Here is a 25,286-nt window from a genome sequence, read left to right as displayed (position 1 = left end):
AACTGTTTATGGAGCGCATGCAACAAGCATACTGAGTTTGTTAGTGGCAAAACATTATGTGCGGCTGGTATATGACAGTATGGAGCTATTCCAACAGTTCGCATACTACTTCGCAGGTATTGTAGTCGAGAAGACATGTGCAGAGTGTGTACTCTACACCTTAACCCATTGAGGATAGTAATGGCACACCTATGTGCAAAATGCAAGAGCAAGACAAATTGCAACACATAAAACTTATTCTGTAGGGTTAAATTATTTACTTTTCACAGCTTCTACTATTCACTGTATGCTTAAACCAGAATCAGAACCAGAAAATCAGCTTCTACTATTTAAATCAGAATTCTTTCCCAGATGTCTGCTTTATTTCAGCTCGATGTGCATACAAAACCAACCCAAGTGCTCCGCACTTTATACACCACAACCACCAAGAAGCACTAGTCTGTCTAGCACAGCAGACGGACCAACATATGCCTTCCTACCCCTGCAGGACAAAAAACGTTTAGAGATAAGGTCAGGAAATTGCCATCTTGAGTTGCATGTTTGACAGCTAAAATAGACTAGTATGTCCCTACAGATGTAATCATGTCAAAAACAGCAACATAAGAAACAATTGTGCAATAAACAAATAAAGCACTATAACACTCACGCGTGGTGAGAATTTCAGGGCAACACTGATCTCGCCCTGTGGCTGCCCTTTCTGTCCAAGCACCTTGAACTTAGTGGGAGGAATGCCACCTTCAGAGAAAACTTTATGCAATGGAACCCTGTCCATTTGAACAAAAAAATATCCACTTAGCAAAATGACTTCCAAAATACCAATGAACTTCTACACTAGCACCAGGATTAATGTTTGATTATGCTAATGATATGGACAACCACTTACACAACGGTTCCTAGTGGATCATCTGCTCGAGCATCGTCTTTATCAAAAAGCTTGATCAGAACCTCGGTCACTTCATTGTCTACATTGAAGGTGAACTGCTCATCCCAAACAGGATCGGTAGTAGCTGGTCCATGAAAGGAACAATTTAATTTGGAAGAACGCATTGCAGAAATTAAAGAACACTAAGACTAGGCTTTGCATACACTTAATCACTCGGCTTTTCTGGATTTCCTTGTGGCAATAGATAACTGCATAGGGATCAGACTTTCCTGCAAGCACAAGATTGTAACACCATGTGTAGGAACCACATCAGCAAGACATCATAGTTCAATTAATTCTCATATAAAGCATTCATCATCTCAAAGCAAATAGCCAAACTGCAGTGTCTCCTCACAGGTAATCGTCAAACCTCATACACAACATTGATAGCAATCATGGCCGATTCTGTTTCATACTTCATCCATTAAAAAGATCTCAAGAAAGAAAACTTTACCAAATGTATCTGAATCCAACAACCCATGAGCTTCCAGAAGATGAAGCTCCAAAATGCCGTGATGGACCTAAATAAACAGACTCATGATTAGCAAGAGAAATGCAGGTCTTGAGTTCATTACAAACAGTGAGCTAGCGTACCTTTGGGAAAAATTTCAACCCCAACTCAAGCTCCCCTTGAAACTTTCCATTAGGGCGTTGGACCTTATACTTGGCCGGAGGAATTTGCCTCTCAACAAAGAGCTTCTGAAGTGGGATGCTGCACGACCATACCTTTGACAGTCAACCAATAAAACACAAGATTCCCTACTCAAATGAATCTGGAATAGAGATGGTGACTAACTTGACAGATCCCATTGCGTCATCAGCCCCATGTTTCTCTTGATCGTAAATGGTAATGTCCAGCTCATGAGGGCCATCTGGAATCTCAATCAAGAAGCTCTCGTTCCAGACAGGACTTTTTCCACCATCTATGCACAGAGACAAGCCCACACAAGAGAAACTCACAGATGAGAGATAATGAAGAGATTGGCTCATAAACGCTAGGCTGGCAGATCTAATAACCTTTCGCATCTTTCCTGTGAGAAAAGTGACTCTTTACACTTGGTTTTTCCCAGCAGTGTTAGACATATGAGCTGCTGTGAGGGAGGCACAGCATACCTAGCTAGCTGGGCGTGGTAGGGAGCAGGAAGCTCCGCACCTGCCCCCAACCGCACGTAGCTAGATATGGGTGCCCCCTCAGACAAGCTCATGATGTTGCCGTAATTCACAATGCGGGAATTGAAGTGGCAAATCAAGGGGTGATTTGTCTTGAACTTAAATGTGTTTAAGTATCTTCCAGGACGCCTATGGAGATTCCAACCAGATAAGAGAAAAATGTGCACCTCTGGCTCGCGAATTTTACTGCAAATGCAAACATATATATCCAGCATATGAATCTCTTCATGACCATACAGGCAGTACCTCTACAGATTTGAATGCAGTCGATCTAGTGTAGAATGGGGTAACGACAACAATGAAGCGATGGAGGACGGATCGCAAGCATTTGCACACAGAAAGTCACAACTCCATACCCATCCTTTTTCGTGTTACTCTAGAAATGCATGGCGACGAGCTTACCATGGATGGTCTTGCTCCTCTGCTTCTGGCCACCGATCGCCAAAGCAGCAAAAGGATCGGATTTTCCTGGAAAATGAACCAACATCAGAGGAGACCGAGGGCCAGGAAATCTCCGAGGCGTCCAAGAGTGCAAGCTTGTCTTTTAGAAACAGTATGCGAAAGGGAGAGCGAGGGGAGACCAAAAAACTCGACATCGTGGAGGTCATGGCCTTTGATGAGCTCGATTTCGACGGTTCCTTCAGGCATGACGGAAGCTGCAGGGAAGGAGGCAAGAAGGCAGGTTAGGGGGGAGAAGGGGAAGGGAATGAAGGAGAAGCAGGGAGAGCTAGGATTTTACCTTGGGGGTTATGGAGGTGCACACGATGTTGGGAGGGGAGAACTGATGGCAGGGCGGGATGGAAGAGGAAGGATTTTCATATAAAGGAAGAGGAAGCAGATGATGAAGATGGTGATGATGGTGGTGGGATGAATGATGATGACAGTGGCCTGGGCTGACGGCTTCGTGCCTGCATTGATGGGCCATGGGGCCATCTCTCATGCGTGGGCCCTGCCACCTCCCAGAAAGCTTTTTTTTTCTAAAAATAAGGTTTGCAAAGCCCTTCCTCCAACCAGTTTTTACCTTCAAGGAAAGGCCCCTCTTACCTTAGGTGCTTCCACCACCGATAAATTTAGTTGGCTAGTATCTAAAGTTGAAAGCAAGATATCCAAGTATGCCAAGCTGCCTTTAAGTTTTGGTACCAAGCTCGTGGTGCTTGACAGAATACTCTCACTAGCGGTGATGTTTGCTGCTTCTATTACCCCATTTGCAAAATCTCAGTGGGAAAAGGTGGACAAGATGATGAGGGAACTTCTATGGAAATACGGGGGGAAAGAGAGAATGCATAGTATCTCTTGGGAGTGGATCACCACTGAAATTACTGATGGGGGCCTTGGTCTTGAACCCATAAAGGACAAGGCTGAAAGGATGCTCTTCAAACTGCTTCTACGACTTGAATCTAATGAGCCCTGGGCCATTATTATCAAAGGTGCTATTATGATGGCAAGAATCGACGGTGACAAGGGATTAAATCTTGGTTGGGAAGATAGGATCCTTGCAATTGGGTATAAGATGAAGTTCAAAGGTTACCCCACTATCCATAAATTGCTTGAGGTGTGGAGGAACCAGCTTAGACGGTTGGACTGATAGGAGGCGACACAACGTTGTTGCAGTCCATCTGGACTTGTCCTTATGCCTACAAAAATAGGGAAATCCTAGAGGGGATCATAGATAGAACAAAGAAAGCTTTGACCTCTAAAGGTGTGGCTAGATGGGAACACATCTGGAACCAGCAGGAGTGCAAAGTCATGGACAAGGAGGACATACAGTTTAAGTTCAGTCTCACCCAAGATGAGTCTGATTTGCTCTAGCACATTATTAATGAAGTTAAAGACTACTAGCTGACATGTGCTAAAGTTGGTCCCAAAAAGGCTTTGATGCGTCTTGGTAACTGTAAAGGGAAACCAACCTGGAAGATGAGGAAAAGGAGGGATTTTGTCAAAGCCAACAGGACCATTGCCTCCAAGGTTGCGAAGGAGTGGAAGGATCAATATCCCAACACCTCCCCCCAGGTGTGGAAGTTCAGATTGAAGAGGGCTCTAAAGGCCTCTCCTAGTAGAAGACTGAACCTGATGTTGCGGAGGGTTGTTGCAAAGAAACTCCCTACAAGAGATAAAGTGGCTAAATTCATTGCAGCTCACAGTGTGCTCTATGCTACACTCATACCGAGACGAACAATCATCTCTTCTAGTTTTGCAGAGCCGCCAGAGGAGCTTGGAAAAGCATGAAAGAATGGATGAAGCTAGCACAATTCAACAAGGGCATAGGAATGAGAGTTGCACTCCTAGGCGATCTAGGGAAAATTGATGAAGAGACTATTAAAGTGTGGAATATCATAAGGGTTGTTGTTCTGTCCACACTCTGGAAGAATAGAAACAGAGTAGTGATGAAGAAGGAAGGGCCTCTTAGCAAAGAAGGTCTAGTCAATATGTGTAAACAGGATACGCTTGCTCTACTAGGTAGAGTTAGAAAAAAAGGACATGTGTATAAGGTAGCCTTTCATAGTCTCACTAAGTGTAGATAAGTATGTGGCAGTGCATGTCCATCTCTAGATGTTTTTTTTTAATTACTCTCAATAAATAAACTATGCATTATTATTTTTAAGGCAAATACTTTTTCAACCTTGCTATTGAAGGGCAATGAAAGGTCTTACTCACCTTGCCACATAAGGCAGATTTTGTGGGGGGGGGGGGGGGGGGGGGGGGGGGGGGGGGCTAATTGTTAATATATATTTATAGGTTTTAACCAATAGATAGATTATACTAATATCTACATAGTGCCACATTATACTTTTTACCTAAGGGGAAGTTATGGATTAAGGTTTCCAGAGTTAGAAAGTTTGAAGTTCAAGTCTCGACTTGAAAGTTGAAAGTTTAGTATGGGAGCCCTAATTCCTACACCTTATCATGAGTGATAAAATGATTCGTGAGTGTTGAGTGTTGACAATGACTGTGAGTGACTCGAACCCAAATCCTCTCAACTCTCAAGCTTCAACCTTCAAGGCTCAAGCTTCACAGTTCAACCTCCAAGCTTTAGCTTGTATTGATGTTCCAACCTTCCAACTCATGACTCACCAACCAACAATCCCCATTCCATGTATCATTCCTCTTGTTGCCCTCTATCAATTATCAATCTACTAGCAAAGCCATTGCCAAATCTTATTTTCTCAACATTAGTCAAGATTCTACAACATTGTATGCTACATGAACATTCAATAAGGATATACATCAAGTCTTACAATGGATTACAATTTAAGCAATAAGGTGTGGATAGTCATCACTCCTAAGTTCCTTAGGCTTAGCTCAAGCAATCAATCCAATCCTGTTATTACCTCACTCACTCATGAGTCCTTGGGGCTTAGTGCAAGTAGTCGAAACAATCCTATTATTGCCTCATGTAGGCTATCAATTCAATGCTCAATCCTACCATAGCCTCCCATAGACTATTGATTCATGAGCAACCATTGATAAGTCCTAGCACTTGCAAATTGCGACTCATAGATTGCCTCAATGAATAGTGTTGGACTTTGTCACTTTGGCAAAGGGGCTCATGAGTCATGACTAATGATTGCATGAGTCATAAGCCAATCAATTCCAAATAATTACTCTAGGTCCTCAAATCCTCTACCAACTACCATTGACTGAAACAATCTTGAATGATGGATCAAGAACAGTCATGTAGTTTCTAGTATTTATGGAGGATATCGTATATGTATCATGTAGATACTTTACTTATGATAAAGACTATTGTTATGTTTTATATCTATCCCCTAAACATGGGTACTCCAAACTGCATGATTGGTATCCTTGGTTAATTTATCCACATGATAATGATATACAAGAAATTCATTGCAATGGGAACATTTTGATTGTGCGTAAGTTAGAAAGTTATGCAATAACATATACACAAATTGTGTCACATTCCATCCTATATATAAAATAATTCATGATGTTTTATATCTATCCCCTAAACATGGGTACTCCAAGCTGCCTGATTGGTATTCTTGGTTAATTTATCCACATGATAACGAATACAAGAAATTCATTGCAATGGGAACATTTTGATTATGCGTAAGTTAGAAAGTTATGCAGTAACATATACACAAATTGTCTCACATTCCATCCTATATATATAATAATTCATGAGGTTGAAAACTAGGTTAGGCTAATCTTGCTAGTTACAAACCCTAAACAAGTTGTCAAGTATTCCTCATGTGACATGTTTCTTTAATTTGTCCTTCCTTCGTAGAAAAAATATCGGACTTATGATTTAAACTTTGCAAACAAATGAAACAAGTTTTATCCTTTACTTTCTCTTAGAAGAGAAGGGCTTAAATCTTGATCATACTAAGACATGTATAATTTTACATGATATTTGAAAATATTTCATTAGTTTAACCCTATGATATCATTGTTGCTAATAGTGACTAGTTGTAGTTGAAATTATGGCCTTTTTTGGCACATGGTCATCCCAAAAAAGAATTCTCAGCTATAAAGCCTCTTAATGGCTTTTACAAAAGAGAAAATTAGCAAAGGATATGCCTACTAGTATTGCAAATAATAATGTTCCAAATGCAAGCTCTAGCACATTTACACTTCCTACAAAGAATGTAAGTGCGGACCTCAATGTCAAGTTAAAATAGGAGGAAAATGGCAATGGCATGATGGAACACAATGTCACTGTGGTACAAAACATACAAGAAATTAGGGCACAATGGGAGATGCACATTAATGCAAATTTGGGCTATGAAGGATCAGTTGCACAAAAAGCAAAGGGCTAATGTGTTTATCAAGCACATTGGAAAGTATATTTTCCATGGAAATTATGCAATACATGATACAGAAGGAAAATAAAGAATTTGGTGTAAGATATGTACATATTTTAAGATGAGCAATATTTTAACTAATCTTAGTAGCACACTTCTCCCCAACAACCATCATTGGAGATGCATGGAAAATCAAAAGAACATCTCAAAGTGAAGTTCTTATGGGTAGAGAAAGAGCAAAGAATAACTTCAGCTCTTGATAGGCATCTACATAACATGGATTGAGTAGAGGTGAATAAAAGGGTTGCACGGATTAAAGTGTTGCTCCATGTTATGTATTTCGTTGCTATTAGGAATAAGCCTCTTTCAGATTTCCAAAAGAATTTCGAGAAATCAATACATTTTAAGATACTCTATATTACTAATTAGGCCATTTTTGCATCCTATCTTTCTTCTTTTGCCCATATGTTTTTAGAGGCATGCTACAAATACTTGCATGAGATTGTAAAGTCATAGATTAGCGAAAGTCCTTTTTATTTACTAATGGTTGATGAGAGTGTAGATGTATCTAACGATCACCATGTAACACTTTATGTGATAAGGGTAATGAATATATATGTAATAGATTTTTTGCATTATTAAAAACACAAAATGGAACATCACACGGACTACGTGGTGTAATTCTAGAAAATTTATGAAGTGCTTGTTTATTAAAATCAAAGCTTGCAGGATTTTCCATTGATGGATGTCTTGTAATGATTGGGCAAGACAATGGTTTTTTTAACCAATTTGCTTGAAGCGTGCCATGTTTGTTTAGAATCCATTATAAATACACAGAGATGCATTGGCATCAAAGGATGCATTGTCTACATTACCTATCTTTGAGGTAGTAGAGGCAACTGCTCAAAAGTCTCATAAAGGATTATTAGTTCTTATAAGAGGAATACATCATTGAAATATCTGCTGTTGAATTTGAGCTACTAATCAATGAGCTTTTGAAGGTGTATGAGATACATTGGCTCTCTAGAGGATAGGTGGTGAAAAGACTCATAACACTTATGCTTATTATATTGAATATATGGATGAGGGGAAATGCAGAGTTGTATATGTTTTTTACCTCATTCAAGATTCAATTTTTCTTCATCTTACAATCTTACTACTATATTATTTTGGTTATAAGTTCGAAAAGCTCGGACCTCTAGAGGGCTTCTTGAATGTGCCCCCTTCCCAAACCTCCCCTTTTAAATTAAAACCCTCTCGCTCACACATTTAATCACTCCCTCTCTTTTCGCCCCTTCCCTTTTTAATTAAATACCCCCTCTCTCACACATCTCTCTCTCTCTCTCTCTCTCTCTCTCTCTCTATTAGATTAAACTATTTAATTTAAATGTAAACTTTCCTCTCTCTTTTTCTATTTTTTAATTAAATAAAATTTTAAGAAATTTTAAGATTTAATTTACATTTTAATTAAAAAATAAAGTTTTTTAAAATTTTAAAAATGGTTTAACATAGTTTTTCACATACTTCGAGACAGGGGAAAGGGAAAGAGAAGAAAAATGAGAGAGAGAGAGAGAGAGAGAGAGAGAGAGAGAGAGAGAGAGAGAGAGAGAGAGAGAGAGAGAGAGAGAGAGAGAGAGAGAGAGAGAGAGAGAGAGAGAGAGAGAGAGAGGAAACACCAAGAGAGAAGAAAAGGAGAGAGAGAAAGAAGAAACTAAAGAAGAAGAGAGATTTATAGAGAGAGGAAAGATAAGATTTGAGAGAGAGAGAGAGAGAGAGAAGAAGAAGAAGAAGAAGAAGAAAAGGAAAAAAGAGAAGAGGGAGAGAGAAGGAAAAGAGAGGAGGGGGGAACGAAGAGAGAGAGAGACAAAGAGAGAGAGAAAAAAAGTGGGAAGAGAGGGGGAGAGGGGGGAGAGAGAGAGAGAAAGGAGATGAGATAGAAAATAAACTAAAATAAAGGGTAGAGAGTGAAAGGTGAGAAGGATCGAAGCTTGCACGCAAGAGCTATGGCGGGAGAGCAAGAGAAAGAGAGAGATGAGAAATAGGAACTCCAACAACCACAATGTGTGGCGGGGCCTTCCTTTATTCAAACTGTCACTACAAGAATAAAAAATAAGTGATTGTGACGGTCGCCCGCCACTTGCAGTGTGCAGTAGTGGATACTATCAGTGTAGTAATACACAGGCGGCAGAGAAAGAAGAAAAGACAGTACAACATGTACATAAGTACAACAGGATGAGAAAAAAGACATCATCTCATCCAATGTCCATCAATCTCTTGAGGAAGGCAAAGAGCTCGGTAGTGAGGCTTTTCGCGAGAAAATTTGTACGATTCTGCTCAGTCGGAATCTTGACAAGGTCAACAGACCTATCCTCAACGACCTCGCGAATGAAGTGATACCTCACCTCCATATGTTTCATCTTCACATGGAAGACCGGATTCTTGGCCAACTGAATGGCACTTCAAGCCTCTGTGGCTGCAATATACTCGGTCTCTGTAGTAGAAAGGGTCGTACACTTCTGCGCCCTAGACATCCAAGAGATAGCCCCTCCAGCATAACACATAGCCAAAAGTGGACTTCCTACTATTTGCATGTATTGCATAATCAAAGTCAGTATACCCCACGACTCCTGTATCCTGACTGCCATAACAAAGACACATATCTGTTGTGCCTTTCAGGTACCTCATGATACCCTTCACGGCATCCCGATGTTTCTTGCCAGGTGTAGCCATATAACATGCCACAACCCCAACTGCAAAAGCAATATCTGGACGGGTGGCTATCATGGCGTACATAAGACTGCCCACAACTGATGCATAGGGAATCTTGGCCATCTCGAGGGAATCTTGGCCATCTCGGCCCTCTACTCATTTGTCTGTGGACAATCGGCCTGTGAAACCTTCACATGAGAAGGTAATGGATAACCAATAGGCTTAACATTCTACATGTGGAAGTGCTCAAGAACTTTATGTACATACTCCCTCTGTGACAGATATCCCTGAGATCTATCGTGTGTGATGCGCATACCAAGTATATGAGAGGCCTATCCTAGATCTTTCATCTCAAAGCTCTTCTTGAGTTGAGCCTTAAGAGTATCGAGCTCCTCATGAGTTGTCTCTATTAAAAGCATGTCATCCACATAGAGTACCAAAATCAGTAAAGAACCATCATGGGCTTTCTTCATGTACAAGCACGGATCCATAGCACTGCGGCGGCTGTAGCCTTGTGATTGCATGAATGCATCAAACTTATGGTACCGTTCCCTAGGTGCTTGCTTCAAGCCATATAGACTCTTCTTTAGCTTGCACACTAGGTATTCCCTGTCAGGGTCTGCAAAGCCCTTAAGCTGCTCCATGTAAATCTCGTCATGCAAGTCCCCATGTAAAAAAGTCATCTTGACATCCATTTGGTACAAGTCCATGTCAAGCTGTGTAACCAAGACCAAGACTAAGCGTAGGGTGGTCATCTTGACCACAGGAGAAAAGACTTCATCAAAGCCAACACCATGCTCCTGCTTAAAATCCTTAGTAACCAATCGAGTCTTGTATGCCGGCTTGGGGTGTCCAAGGGTACTTTTCAGCTTGTACACCCACTTGCATGGCAAAGCCTTCTTACCTTGAGGCAAGGAAACCAAATTCTAAGTCTTATTCTTATGCAATGAGTCAAGCTCAAACTGCATAGCCCTCTCCCAAGAGTGACAATCACCCCTATGCATAGCCTCATCATAAGTAAGAGGCTTTCATGCATCTATAACCAGTGCATAATCCATAGAGGGTGCAAAACGGTCAGGAGGTTGTCTATCTCTAGTAGAATGCCTCAAGCCAGGCTCTGCTACCTGACTAACATCATGTCTAGCATCAGCATGTCTAACATTTGGGCTATGAGCATCATGTGATGTTGCGTGGTGTCTAGCTGGTCGTGGAGTGGGCTGAACATCAGCAAGTGGCTCCTCCTAAAAGATAACTCTGCGTACCTCAACCACTTTCTCAGGCTGCATATGCATTTTGTCCTCATGAAAGATGACATCATCGCTGCGAATCACTTTCCGCTCCTGCAGATCCCATAGACGGTAACCCGTCTCGCCTGCATCTCCATAGCCAATGAAAATGCATTTTACACTCTTAAGATCCAACTAATTTCGTTTTTCCTTGGGCACATAGCAGAATGCCTCACAGCCAAAGACACGCAAATGATCATAAGAGGGGGGTTTGCCTGCCCATACCTCCTCTGCAACCTGAAAGTCTATGCCACTGCTAGGCAACTTGTTAATGAGATTCAATGTAGTAGTAACTACCTTAGCCCAAAAGTGTTGCAGTAAGCCAGCCTGGCTAAACATGCTACGGACCCTTTCCTAAATGGTCCTATTCATGTGTTTAGCCATACCATTCTGGGGTGGGGTGTAAGGGGCGGTCAACTGATGCTTAATACCCCTCTCATCACAAAACTACTCAAAAGCATGTGATACACACTCACCCCATTATCTAACCTTATGCATTTGAGCCTTTTCCCAGACTGGTTCTCTGCCAATGCAAGCCAACGCTGAAATATGTCTAAGACATCAGATTTTCTCTTTATAGGATAAGCCCAAACCTTACGTGAGTAATCATCTATGAAAGTAACAAAGTACTTTGCCCCACCAAGTGATTGACAGGGCATGGGCCCACATACGTCTGAGTGCACAAGAGCCAAGGGCTCACCCATGCGTTTCTTACCAGAATTTTTATGCGTATTTCTAGTTTGCATGCCATACAAACAATGATCACAAGAATCAAAATGTGAAGAGTCAAAAGGTGGAATATATTGCAAAGCACGGAGCATTTTCATTCCTTTAAGAGACATATACCCCAAACGAGCATGCCAAAGGGATACATGGGGAATAGAACCCACAAAGAAAACATGATCCAATGTAGCTCCTGATACAAGTACGGGATAGAGGCTGCCAGACTTGGCACCTCTTGCAAGTACAAGTTTGTCACGAGTAATCTTCCATGTAGAGTCTCCAAAAGACATAAAATACCCTACATCATCAATCTGTCTAGCTGACATAAGGTTGTGAGTCAACGTAGGTACATGGCGTACATCATGCAAAACAAAAGAGCCGCAAGAAGAAAACTGCAACCTAACATCTCTAATGCCACAATGTTAAGAGACTTGTTATCACCAAGACGCACAGAACCAGACATGATACGATATGTATGAAACCAATCTCAATAGGGTGTCACATGAAAGAACACACCTGAATCCAAGAGCCAGCACTGCGCATACATAGAATGTATCTCAGAAGTCTGTAAGGCATCGCATGAAGAAGCTGCAAGTATGTAATCATCATTTGAATCAGTGGCATGCGTGACATTAACCTCTTCTATCTTCACACTAGACTTTGCAGGTACTATGCTGCGCTCAAAAGACTTTTCCTGCACTTTATCTTTTCCCTTTTCCTTGCGCTTATCATCGCGCATTTTATGGCATTGCGGCCTAATATGTCCTACTTTCCCACAATAATGACACGTAAGATCAGACTTCCATCCACGAGACTTACTGCGACCACATGACTTGGACCTGGACTTCTGAGAGTCTCTGCCCTTATGATCATCATCATGCATGCCATTTGTGCCACCTCTAATGGTCAATGCATGTGAAGAGCAGGTAGCATCATTGTTTCTCCTGTTGATTTCCTCAGTCAATAAAGAACTCTCAACATCTTTGATTTTCAGTCCATCAAGCTTGTTTGTGCATATGGCAGTACAGAATGCATCCCATGATTCAGGAAGGGTGCCAAGCAGAAATAACAGGTGCAAGTTATCATTGAACTCAATATCTTATGACAATAGATTCTTCATGATAGCATGAAACTAACTAAAATGAGATGATAGGGATGACCCCTCCTTTATGTGAAGGTCCATTAACTACTTCAGCCAATACATCTGTGACGCAGGACTCTTGCATGATTGTAACCACTTCAACTTAGGCTCAAGCTCAAGCTATGGTTGGCATTCTATATCCAAGTGTTGGTGTTTCAATTCAAGCATTGGCATTTTGTGTCCAAGCATTAGTACTTTAACTCAAGCTCTAGGTATGATATCAATCAATCATGTCTTCCTCTTCATATTCCTCTTCAAGCTCAAGTGTAAGATCTTCTTACTCTTCATCATCTCCTTCTGAAACCTCCATGGAGGCTCCTATTTAAGATTCTAATTCAATGGATCTCAAGAATATTCATGACCATGGAAAATGTATATAAAAGTATAGCACACAAGAATATGTAGTTGATCATGCATCATCAATCTACATTTTCACTATTGAGATGGCAAGCTCAACACATGCGGACATTGATGATGGACCACGCACGTCTATACTTAGCACATTGGTGATCATTATGATACTCACATGGCCATTGACTAATCACTTATTATATTTAGTTTGTCACACCTACCTACAACTAGCAAAGATATAGTGCCAGTTGATCAGTGTAGTCTGTTATGCATTGTTTGACTTAGTAGGCCACTTTCCTTTATGTTGTATCTTATCTACACTTTGTATACATTGTATAGTATGTGGAAGAAGAAGAAGAAATCAGAAAGAAAACGTTTTGGCCTCCATCTCTCTTCTTGTGTTCTTAAGTGAGCTTCCTCTTATGTATACAGTGTGTGTTTGACACAGCAGCTCAAGCAAGCCCCCCCACCACACGATTTTTGACATGGTATCAAAGCCGCGCCACTAAGAGAGGCTAATTTTGAAGGCTGAAGTAAAGGAAAATAAGCAAGGTCCGAGCAAGCAAGCAACGGGTAAGAAGCTCTCCAATTCTTCCACTCTTTCTCTTAGACAATGCCTGTGGAGGCACCGGAAGCAGGGTAGAGTGAAAATCTCAAATTGCTGTGAGATTTGGTGTGCAAGCAGAGCAATGTGTATTCTACACATTCAGCCCTTTAGGGATTGCCCGCAGTTTTTTTGGGCATCTAAGGTTGTTTCAGGCCCCGTTTTAGAGCCCTAAGGTTGCAGACATCAATTTCAGGGTACACTGTGATTTCGGTTGTATTAACGGAAAGTGGATACACAGGTTACAGATTTTGAATCTGTAAATTTTTAGGTGTTTTTTAGGAAGCACACATAAGGTTTATCTGCAAATAGGTTGCAGATTACATGTACTATTGAGCAATTAGTGAAAAAGGTTGCTTGGTGTATTGTTGTGCACTTGTTGTGAAAGGTTGCAGAAGACTAGCTTGTTGTGTTGTATCATTTTTTGTGATAATGGCAGAGAATAGTGGAAATCCCATCATTGAGAAGCTCGACAAGAACAACTATCCTTCATGGAAGTTTCATGTGCCGAACTTCCTCATTGGAAAGGGCCTTTATGAGTTTGTTTCAGGTGAAGAAAAGGAGCCAGAGCTTGGTATCTCTCAGACTACAGATGAATTAAAAGCATGGAAAGAATGGAATACAAAAGACAAAAAGCTGATGTACTGGGTATCTGCAGTCATTGATAATACAATGTTGGGACATATCAGGGATGCAGAAACTTCACTTCAGCTTAGACAATTTTTGAGAATATGTTTTCAGTAAATACAAAGGCACGGAAGATTCAACTCAAGCAAGAGTTGAATACCTTGAAGAAAGGAAAGATGTATGTCAATGAGTATGTTTTGAAGATGAGAAGCATTGTAGATGCTTTAGTAGCAATTGATGCAATGCCTGATGATGATGATTTGGTTTCATCCACCTTGAGTGGCCTTAATAATGAAAAGGCATAGAAATCATTTATTACTTCAGTATATGTACGGAAGCTATTTTTAGATTTTGATGAGCTGATCTCTCTCATGATTACTGAAGAGATCAATATGCAGGGTGACTCATCTGAAAGAAATGGTGAACAGGTCCAAGCATTTTACTCAAGTTCAAGAAGGGCACGTGGTAGATCCTCTTCGAGAGGCCGTGGTATAGGACATACTGGCGATAACTCGCAAAACAGATTTAATCATCAATTTGGTGAAATGCAAGTTTTAGGAGGCCAAGGAAACTTTAGATGCACGGGAAGCTCTAGAGGAAGAGGTGGATGGCAAAACAGAGGTTCTGAAAATTTTGCTATTGTTTGCCATTATTGTGGCAAGACAGGTCATATTGGAGCCTATTGTTATGCTAAGAAGGATGATATTCGCAGTGGTAAATTACAGTAAGGAAACTATGCATTGTCTTCACGACAGAATGAAGATAAAAATGAGCGTATGTTTGTTATGCAGCATATGATGAATGCAATTACAGGAAAGAGGACACATGATGATGTATGGTATGTCGATTCAGGTGCATCTAATCATATGACTAGTCATGTTGAATGGTTTGGAGAGATGTAGGACTTACAAAATCCAAGTTATGTGCAGATGAGTGATGATTCATGCCACCCAATTTCACACATTGGAAAGGTTTCCTTGTCCTTGTATGATGGCTAGACAAAGAGTCTAACAAATGTATTACATGTGCCATCAATCACAAAGAATCTAGTGTATGTTGGCCAAATGGTAGAGCAAGGGTTGCAGGTTCAATTCAAAGCAAAATGTTGTTTTGTAGAAGATTTTAATGATAAGTATAGGTTGGTCGCAAAAGGAAGTAGAGTTGGCTGCATGTTCACTTTAGATTATGGAATTCTTGCAATGGATGCTCCTATGTATGCTAAAGGAAAATGAGTGGTTGCAGGCATTGAAATATGGCATAAACGTATTGGACATGCAAATGTGCAAAGGCTGAAATTAATGCAGTCCAGAGGATTGGTTACATGGTTGCCTTCTTTTAGAGTTGTAGAATTTTATAAAGTCTGTGAAGCATACCAGTTTGGTAAGCAGGTGAGACAACCCTTCTCACATGATAGAGAAGTAAGCAGAAATATACTTGATGTAGTGCATACAAATGTTTGGGGGTCTACACAGAATGTATCTCTTGGTGGCAATAAATACTTTGTCATATTTATTGATGATTGTTCAAGGAAGCTATGGGTATATTTCATGAAGGAAAAGAGTGATGTATTTGAGCACTTTAAATCTTTCAAGGCAGTTGTTGAAACAGAAATAGGTTTGAAAGTGAAGTGCTTGAGATCAAATGGAGGGGGAGAGTACCTCTCTAATGAGTTTAGCGGCTTCTTGAGGACTCATGGGATAAAGAGGCAATTTACTTGCAGGTATACCCCACAACAAAATGGGGTTGCAGAAAGAAAAAATAAGCATATTATAGAAGTTGCACTGGCATTAATGGCTGAAAAGAATATGCCAAAACATTTTTTGTCTGAAGCTGTCCATATTGCTGTCTATATTATGAATAGAACACCCACAACTGCAGTTCATGGGATGACTCCCGAAGAATGCTTTACTGGCAAGAAGCCCGATGTATCACACTTGAAGGTATTTAGCTGCATTGCATATGTTCATGTGCCAAATGAGCTACGAAAGAAGCTTGATCCAAAGGCTAAAAGATGTATTTTTATTGGACACTCTTTAGAGTAGAAAGAGTATCGTTGTTATAACCCCACAGGTGAGTTCAAAATGATCAGGGACGTTATTTTTTATGAGATGAGCAGTTGGTATGCACCTGTTGGTGATGTATTAGATGATGATAATGATCATGATAGCTATGTGCAGAAAGAAAAGCAAGAATCATAGAGTCTTAGTGGACCAAAAACATCATCTAGTACTACACCTACAGTGAGCCCTTGGTCTGGGAGACTAAGAAGTAGCCCCACATCTTCAAGTATATCTATAAGTGTTGCAGGCAAAGACAAAGAAAAGAAGAAAGTGCTGGATGGTAATGATACATCTACTAGTCATTTGGGATTTGATGGAGAATCTAGTGGTTAAGAGAGTTTGGATGATGAGCTTGGTATTCCTTCAGTCAAGATACCAAGTGTACAGAGAGCTCATAGTAATATAAAGGCTTCATTCAGTGATCTAGTGGTACACAAGTCTAGTAGGGTCAGATACCCTATTAAAAGATTTGGCTTTGAAGGTTATGTAGCTCACCATTATGCTTATATGGTGAAACTAGTTGAGGATGTTGAGCCCACTTGTTTTGAGCATACTATTGGTCATGCTCATTGGGATGCAGCAATGGATGAGGAGATGGCTGCATTAGAAGCCAATAAGACTTGGGATTTGGTACCCTTGCCTAAGGGTAAGAAAACTATTGGCTGTAAGTGGATTTACAAAGTCAAGCATAATGCAAATGGTTTAGTTAGTAGGTATAAGGCTAGGCTGGTTGCAAAAGGCTATGCTCAAACATATGGCATAGATTATGAAGAGACATTTAGTCTAGTTGCTAAGATGGCAACTGTTAGATATGTGATTGCCTTAGCAGTAGCCAAAGGTTGGAGTTTGCAGAAAATGGATGTTAAGAATTTCTTCTTGCATGGTGAATTGCAAGAAGTAGTGTATATGGAGCAGCCAGTAGGCTATGAGGATTTAGAGCATTCCACATATATATGCAGGTTAAAGAAGGCACTCTATGGGCTGAAGCAAGCATCTAGAGCATGGTCTGACAAGATTGGAGAGTATCTTGTCAATATTGGATTTTGTATTTTTGATTTTGATCACTCACTTTATGTGAGAAGGGGAGATGCAGGTTTGGTCATCATAGTCATTTATGTGGATGACTTGATTATTATAGGTGACATTGATAATGGGATTGCTGAAGTTAAGGACTTCTTGAAGAAGAAGTTTGAGATGAAGGATTTGGGTGAGCTAAGATACTTTCTTGGTATTGAGGTGATTAGATGTGATGATGGTATATGGCTATCCCAAAGGCAGTATGGCTTGGATATGTTATCCAACTATGGTATGACAGCATGTAAACCTCTTTCAGTACCATTGGAGTAAAGTGTGAAGTTGAGTGCCAACGTTGGGGATGAGATAGAAGATCCTACTATGTTCAGGAGGATAGTAGGGAGTTTGATTTACATGACTATCACAAGGCCAGACTTGAGCTATGTTGTTGGCCTTGTCAATCAGTCTATGCAGATGCCTAGAAAGCCTCATTTAGATGCAGTTAGTGGATGCAATTGGACGTATCTTGAGATATGTGAAGTCCACTTTACATTATGGACTTTTTTATGAGGTGGGTAAGGATATACATCTCTTTGGATACATAGATGCAGATTGGACTGGTAGCATGTCAGAAAGAAGATCTACTAGTGGATTCATGTTTTCCCTTGGTAGTGCAGCAGTTATATGGAACAGCAAAAAGCAATCTACAGTTGCTTTATCGAGTACAGAGGTTGAGTATAGACATGCTGCTATGGCAGCATGTGAGGTGGTATGGCTGCAAAAGTTATTACGTGATTTGGATGTGTAGGGGTATGGTCTAGTTGTCATTCATTGTGACAATATGAGCAGCATACAATAAGCTAGCAATCTAGTGTTCCATGCTAGGATAAAACACATTGAGGTGCACTACCACTTTGTGAGAGAGAAGGTACTTGCAAGAGAGATTGACTTGGTATATGTCAGCACACAGGATCAAATAGCTGACATTTTAATAATGGCATTGGGTGCAGAGAAGCTTCGAAAGTTCCAAAGCTTACTTTGAGTCGTAGCAATAGAGTTGAGCTTGAGGGGGAGTGTTGAGATGGCAAGCTCAACACATTCGAACATTGATGATAGACCACCTGGCTAGATGGGTCCGCATATCTACACTTAGCACATTGGTGGTCATTATGATACTCACATGGCCACTAACTCATCACTTATTATATTTAGTTTGTTACACCTACCTACAACTAGCAAAGATATAGCGCCAGTCATTGTAGTCTGTTATGCACTGTTTGACCTAGTAGGTCACTTTCCTTTATATTGTATCTTATCTATACTTTGTGTACATTGTATAGTGCGTGGAATAAGAAGAAGAAGAAATCAGCAAGAAAATGTTTTGGCCTCCATCTCTCTTTTTCTTGAGTGAGCTTCCTCTTGTGTATACAGTGTGTGTTTGGCGCATCAGCTCAAGCAAGTCTCCCCACCACACGATTCTTGACATTCTCCATCTCCTCATCACCACCACCACCACCACCACCACCACCATGGTTTGCACAAACACCACTACATATTGCATGCCATTGGCATGGTGAAATTACACTATAAGCTCAAGAGGAAGGGCATTGAGAAGCATCACTACAAGAAGCTTCACATGAGCCTCTGTATAATAAGCATCAATAAGGTGCATGATCAAACTTCAATTCAACTCAAAATAGTTATGACCAAAAGACATATAATTGTATAAGCATTGATGCTTCAACTCAAGCCCTCAAGTTCAAAACAATCTTCAAGGTTTTCTCGTGCATCTAACCTCAATACAGTTCAAAACAACTTAGGGTGTTGATATGAAATTACAAACTTGAAAATGTGAATGCATTGGCACTTGGATACTTGGAGAGTAAATGCACTGGCACTTGGTTTGATCACAATTTGTTCACTTTTACTTTTGCTTCTAATTTAGGGTTGAAGCTCCTTCGAATTTCCATGGTGTTAAATTCAAACTTTATTGTTCCACATTTGGCCAATTTTTCTATTTTAACTTTCCCCTAAACTTCCATCCATTATAGCCCTTTTGGGCTCATAACGATGTATGTACTCATATGCTAATCAATCTTTTGCATTCAATGAAATATGTTGAAAGGAAATGCATGAATTTTACCCATAATCCACATGTAGAATATTTAAGACTATAAAGATTGATTAGTCCTAACTTCCTATAATTTACACAAATATAGATTATATCTAGCAAGGCTAATACATCTCAAGTATCCTAACAAATACCACAAAATATGGCTATTCCAAACTTCATATAATTTGTACAAATCTAGATAATATACATCAAGAACAATATACTTTAGGTACTCTCATGTTTCATGAGTGATTTTGTTGCCACTATGGTATGTTTTCCCAAAACATATGTGTTGAATATGCATATGTAACATTACAATAATACCTATATTGTACTAAAGCAAGGTAGTAGCAACAAAAAGCACTACATAAGGCTTTAATATGTGTGTAAAACAACCGAGTTTGAGTTGTGTATGTGCATTGCAAGAGCAATGTTAACATGAACTTGCAAATTTGGAAACCTAGTTTTGCTAACACTTAAAGACTTGGAGAGTGTGTGAAAGTGGAGCTACATGTTCATGCATTCAAGCACCATTTGTGATCAACAAAATACAATCATAGTGATCAATAATACATAATGATCAACACAGTGATTAGAATGGCATAGGGGACTCCAAGTGCTAGCACTTTGATAAATTCCTAGCAATCAAGATAGCGATAACAAGTTATTTTATCACTCTCTATTTTAAATTTTATATTTTCTCTCTCTATAATGATCTCTTTGTGTTCATATTCTCTTTCTTCTTCTTCTTCTCTCTCCCCTTTTCTTCTCTCTTCTCTTCTCTCTCTCTCTCTCTCTCTCTCTCTCTCTCTCTACTTTTATCTTTCCTCTCTATAATTCTCTCTGTGTGTGTTTTCCCCCCTCTCTCTTCTTCTTCTTCTTCTTCTTCTCTTTTTCCCTTCCCTCCCTTGATCTCTCTGTTGGGGGTAAAGGCACCTCCGCCTAGCCGCCCGTGCATTACTACACTGATAGTACCCGCCACTGCACACTGCAAGTGGTGAGCGCCCGTCACAGTCACTCGTTCTTTGTTCTTTTAGTGACAGTTTGAATAAAGGAAGGCATGGCCACACATTATGGTTGTTGGAGTTTCCATTTCTTGTCTCTCTCTTTCTTGCTCTTGCTCTCCCGCCATAGCTATTGCGTGTAAGCTCCGATCCTTCTCACCTTTCACCTAGTATCAAAGCATGTCCTTCGCAAGCGCTTCCCGGCCTTCCTTGACATCTATACGAGGTATGAGAGCTTGCTTCTCACTCAGTTCTCAGCCATTCTTTGACTTGAACAATAGGGTTTCATGAAGAGGCAGCCATAGCTTCCATCATTGAAGCTTGTTCTCTTCACCTCTTGCTTGGAGTTGTCCTAGGCTTGTGTAGGCCTATTGTAGGCCTTCATTGGGCTCTTGCTTATCCCCTACCCACCCTGATTTGGCCCCTCAAGTACAGTAGCATGCTCATGTATTATTTGTGCCTGTTTGCAAAAATGGCTCAGAAATAACTCTTTTTGTCATATCTTGGGCATTCGAAACTCGATTCAAGCTAGGTAAGAGTCTAATTAAGGGGTTTTGGCACGCTCTGGATGCGATGGTGATGTCGGATTTGCCAAACTCGGATGACAGAATATTCTGCAACAGATTTCAAGTTTGAGACAACATGTATTTGTATGCATATGGCTTATGTGATGCTTCTTCTGATGTCTATTGATACCGGATCACTTGTGGATGTTATGCCTCTTATGTGAGACGCATTTGGAGCTGATTTAGCTCAGCCATTGACTATTTTGAACAGTCCTAGATTTGGCCAAAACAGGGTAGCGCTTATCTCTTGAAGTCTATGCTTATCGGGATTGATCACTTGATGCATATTGATGTCCGGATGATGTCTATATGTATGGAGATGCTATGTTAATGGATTGCCGTCATTTTGGTACTGATTTGAGGTGTGAAATACTCAGTCTGGAGCAATGAATGTCTATTGTAAACAGTTGGGCTGAAGCTATTCTACTCATGTATGCTTATGCCTATGCTATTTAGGTCATGTCTTGGAGATGTATGATGTATTGACCATCGGGGATTGGACTTTGCTTCTTAATCATTGGTTGAGCTTGAGCTCCACTTTCCATAGCATTTGGATATTTATCTTGGATGTATCTTGGCACTTATCAGTCTATGCTTGATTGCTTTGGACATGCACTTATGCTCATGTCACCGACCTATGTAAGTTACATTGTTTGAGCTTGGATGCTATTGGAGCTTTACTTGGGCTTGACATTCGATTGTCTAGAGCATATTTTGGAGATTTATTGGCTTGCAAGAGTTTATTTTGGGATATACTTGATGTCTATGGATGCTACATATGGATGTCACATCGCCTCCATGTTCGGGATGTCTCATTTATGCTTGATCTTGGACACTTGTCTGGTGCGTGTACATGCTTTGTTCGAGCTTTGTTGCTTGATATTTACGGCCTTTGTGCCAGTGGGAGCGTCTTTGGATGCTTGACAGACATTGAGTAGGCAGTCTATGCTATTTGAGCTTTTGAGACTATTTGGGATTTCTTACCCCTTGGGATGATGCATGGTTCATATGTCTTGGTTTCTTTCGATGCTTATGAGCTGACCCTTTGACTTGGGTCCCTTTGCTTGTGAGCTAACACCTACTTGTGTCAAGTCTTGGTAGTGGTAGGCACACTTTGCTCCGTTAACTGGGGGGTGTGCCTACTCACTGGCAGATATTTCATTACATGTTTGGGTATTGGATTCATGCTTATTGACTGTCATATGCCTATGTTATGCCCGCATGATGTTGGTTATGGTCTTGGCAGTATATGATTGACTTGGGATCTGCTTTTGGCACAGTTAGCTCTCATTTATTGAAATCTGTCATTTATTGCAACAAGCTAAAATCTGCAGATTTTGAGCACTTCTCTGAGGGTAATGCTTACTATTTGATGTTATCTTGGCCATATTTGGTGGACAGGTGCTTCTCTTGGTAAAATCCACTCTTTCAGCCAGTTTTAGCAATGGTTTTAATGCATTTTCTGCTAACTAAAACAACATGCAATTTTGTCTTTTTGCATTGATTTGGGATAGTATGGCTGGTCATCTGAAAGACACAGCTCTCTTTAACATTGCCAAGTTGGATGGTACCAACTATGGGTATTGGAAGTCCCAAATATGGCAGGTTTTGGTGCAGAAGTTGTAGATTAAACCCTTGCATTTCAAAAGTGTAAAACTTGAGGATATGGATGATGATGTTTGGATGGAAGTTGATGAGCTATGCAATCTACCATTATTTTGTCACTCAGTGAATGAACTGGAGGGCAGGGGAAACCATGATTGTAGCCTACAATGAGGCTATATAAATAGCAGGAGGTCACTCTCAAGTGTAGAGAGAGTGTACTAGTTGTACTTGTGAGCAACTTATTGAGCGGGATCTTCTTCTTGTACTTGAGCTCTCTCCCCCTCTTATGCACACATCTTTAAGCTCTCACTTTCATTTTCAACATGGTATTAGAGCCATCTCTGATCCATTGAGCTTCCCACAATCACATCTTGGCTAGATGTACAAGAGACTTTCATCTCTTTAACCTATCCTCCTTTCCACCAAAGTTAATTCTGACCTACTTGCATTAGAGGAGATGGTGTGAGTAATGGAGGCCATATTTTCTTCTAATTTCTTTTGAAGTCTTGTTTCTCAAGTCCAAGCACAACATCCTAATACCTTAAATCCAACGTTGGGCAAGCAAAAAGGCAGTATTGGAGAAAATGTAAAAATAGGTGCAATCTGGATAATGTGAACTTCATGGACCTATTGTAACCTACAGAAGGTGCAATGTTGACGAGCTTCATGGGGCTTTGTTAGCCCCCCAAGTGGCTACTCAACCCTAAAAGGATTCCCTTAATTTCCTTCTCTACTTCTCACACAGGGCAAATCCTAATTGTGTACCTTGTAGATAGCCATAGCCAAAAAGCTTGAAGCTTGGCTTTCTTTAGTTTTCTTATCACTGAATTCATGAACAATGATTCTAATCACTAATTGAGCAAGGTTTAAGTTCATTGCAAACCTGGAATCTCAAAACTTTGAGCTTCTTGCCTCGAAGATGACTCTCAAGTCGACATCCAACTAATGGATTCCAATATAAGCACTTTACTAAGCTTGGATGCTAGTGTTTTTGAACACTATTGATCAAACCACTAATCATTGCTTGTTGGTTAATCTCAACAATTTGAAGGGTGTAGGCCCTAATCATATCCATTAAGTGCTTAATCATCACCATCTTTGATGAAAATTTTAAGGCTATGTGTCAGATATAAACACATAGATTGTTTTCTTCTCTTCATCTAATCTATTTGTCCGAGTTCACATCGATTGTTTTCAACTTGATTGCTTCCATTTGTATTGCCAAACTTGTAAAGTAATAGCTATTTCCATTGCCTTGTGCAATCAGTTGTAAGACTTCCTATCATGGCCTATGTTGATGTAAAGCCTCAAATCTGCAAGTTTGATGGGAGAAACTTTCACCTATGGCAAGTGTTAGTAACATATAAAATGATGGAGAGGGGCTTCTAGCCCTTCATCAAAGGGACCAATTCCATTGATCCATCCAACCCTATGGATTTAGAACATGGGGAAAGAGCCCAAGCCATAATAATGTTGCACTTGGATGAATCCTTGATTCACCATATTGACTTGCAACTACAAAAGAGAAATGGGATGAGCTCGAGAAATTGTATGGTGCAAGAGGAATAATTCCAAAATCTTCCTTAATATAGAGTTCTTCAACTTGGAATACAAGGAAGGAGAAGACCTGGAAAAGTTTATTTTCCACATGAAGGATCTGATGGCTCAATTAACTTCAGTTCAAGCTCTAGTTTTGCTAAAGAAGATGCCATTGTAATACTCTTGAAAGCTGTAAGAAAAGTCTTTTCAACTCTTGTCACTACTCTAACAAATGTACCAAATCCCACACTTGAAGGTGTCATTCAGTCTTGTCCGGATGAGAAGAAGAGAAATAAAAAAGAAGGTAGCATCAGCTCAACATCTATCTTGACAACTTGTGAACAACTCTTAGTCCATATACTATGACTACTAAATGCTCCTTTTGTGGTAAGGGCAGAAAGCAAGTCTTTTGAGTGGACTTTTTTTGGAAACCTCTCTATTCTTGTTTCATACAATTCACTTATTCCACCCTTAGATGTACCCACATCCACATCCACTTCCACCACCACCACCACCATGGCTAGCTCTGCCACCACCATTACCATCACTGCTTTCACCACTACCTTCACTCACTCACTCACTCACTCACTCACTCACTCACTCACTCACTCTCTTTTCCCTCTCTCTCTCTCTACATGTAAGTAGCTCATTCTCTCCATCTTTCTCTCTCTTTCTCTCCCCATTCCCTCTCTCTCTCTCTCTCTCTCTCTCTCTCATACACACACACAAACACACACACACATTTGCAATACATAAACATTTGTGAGAGTACTTTAGGTTTGATAGAACTTGTATTACATTGGACTATGACATGTATTGCTATAAATAGTTTGTTGTTTGCTTGTAAATAGTTCTCTCTCTCTCTCTCTCTCTCTCTCTCTCTCTCTCTCTCTCTCTCTCTCTCTCTCTCTCTCTCTCTCTCTCTCTCTCTCTCTCTCTCTCTCTCTCATTTACAATATAAAACAAATCCTACAAGCAATCTGGATCTAGATTTATTAGATTGACCTTTGGCAAGTGTACTATTGTTCCAAAACTGAGAGACAATAATACTAAAATATAAATTTGATCATAGCTAACCAAGCACGGTAT

At 40.2% G+C, this 25,286-nt stretch overlaps 1 protein-coding gene and 1 pseudogene across 1 annotated transcript; one reads left to right on the top strand and one right to left on the bottom strand.

The window, feature by feature from the left end:
* Window positions 1–303: 303 nt before the first annotated feature.
* On the bottom strand, window positions 304–2,978 carry LOC148012456 (synaptotagmin-3-like). Its single transcript, XM_087669532.1, has 10 exons — window positions 2,832–2,978; window positions 2,674–2,748; window positions 2,495–2,560; window positions 1,719–1,845; window positions 1,517–1,634; window positions 1,377–1,443; window positions 1,087–1,152; window positions 884–1,007; window positions 647–764; window positions 304–481 (listed from the first exon to the last, which is right to left on the bottom strand). Exons 2-10 carry the CDS (start codon window positions 2,738–2,740, stop codon window positions 476–478), a joined length of 759 nt encoding a protein of 252 aa, XP_087525658.1. The 5' UTR covers window positions 2,741–2,748; window positions 2,832–2,978; the 3' UTR covers window positions 304–475.
* The window catches only part of LOC148012455 (outer envelope protein 64, mitochondrial-like), a 105,223-nt pseudogene continuing 82,675 nt past the window's right edge, over window positions 2,739–25,286 (top strand).

This window comes from Lygodium microphyllum, chromosome 27, assembly GCF_053477565.2.
Source record: "Lygodium microphyllum isolate KBCC chromosome 27, Lygodium_microphyllum_v1.1.10, whole genome shotgun sequence".
NCBI lineage: Eukaryota > Viridiplantae > Streptophyta > Polypodiopsida > Schizaeales > Lygodiaceae > Lygodium > Lygodium microphyllum.
Note: the sequence above shows the minus strand (reverse complement) of the source record. Positions and strands in the feature narration are given on the sequence as shown.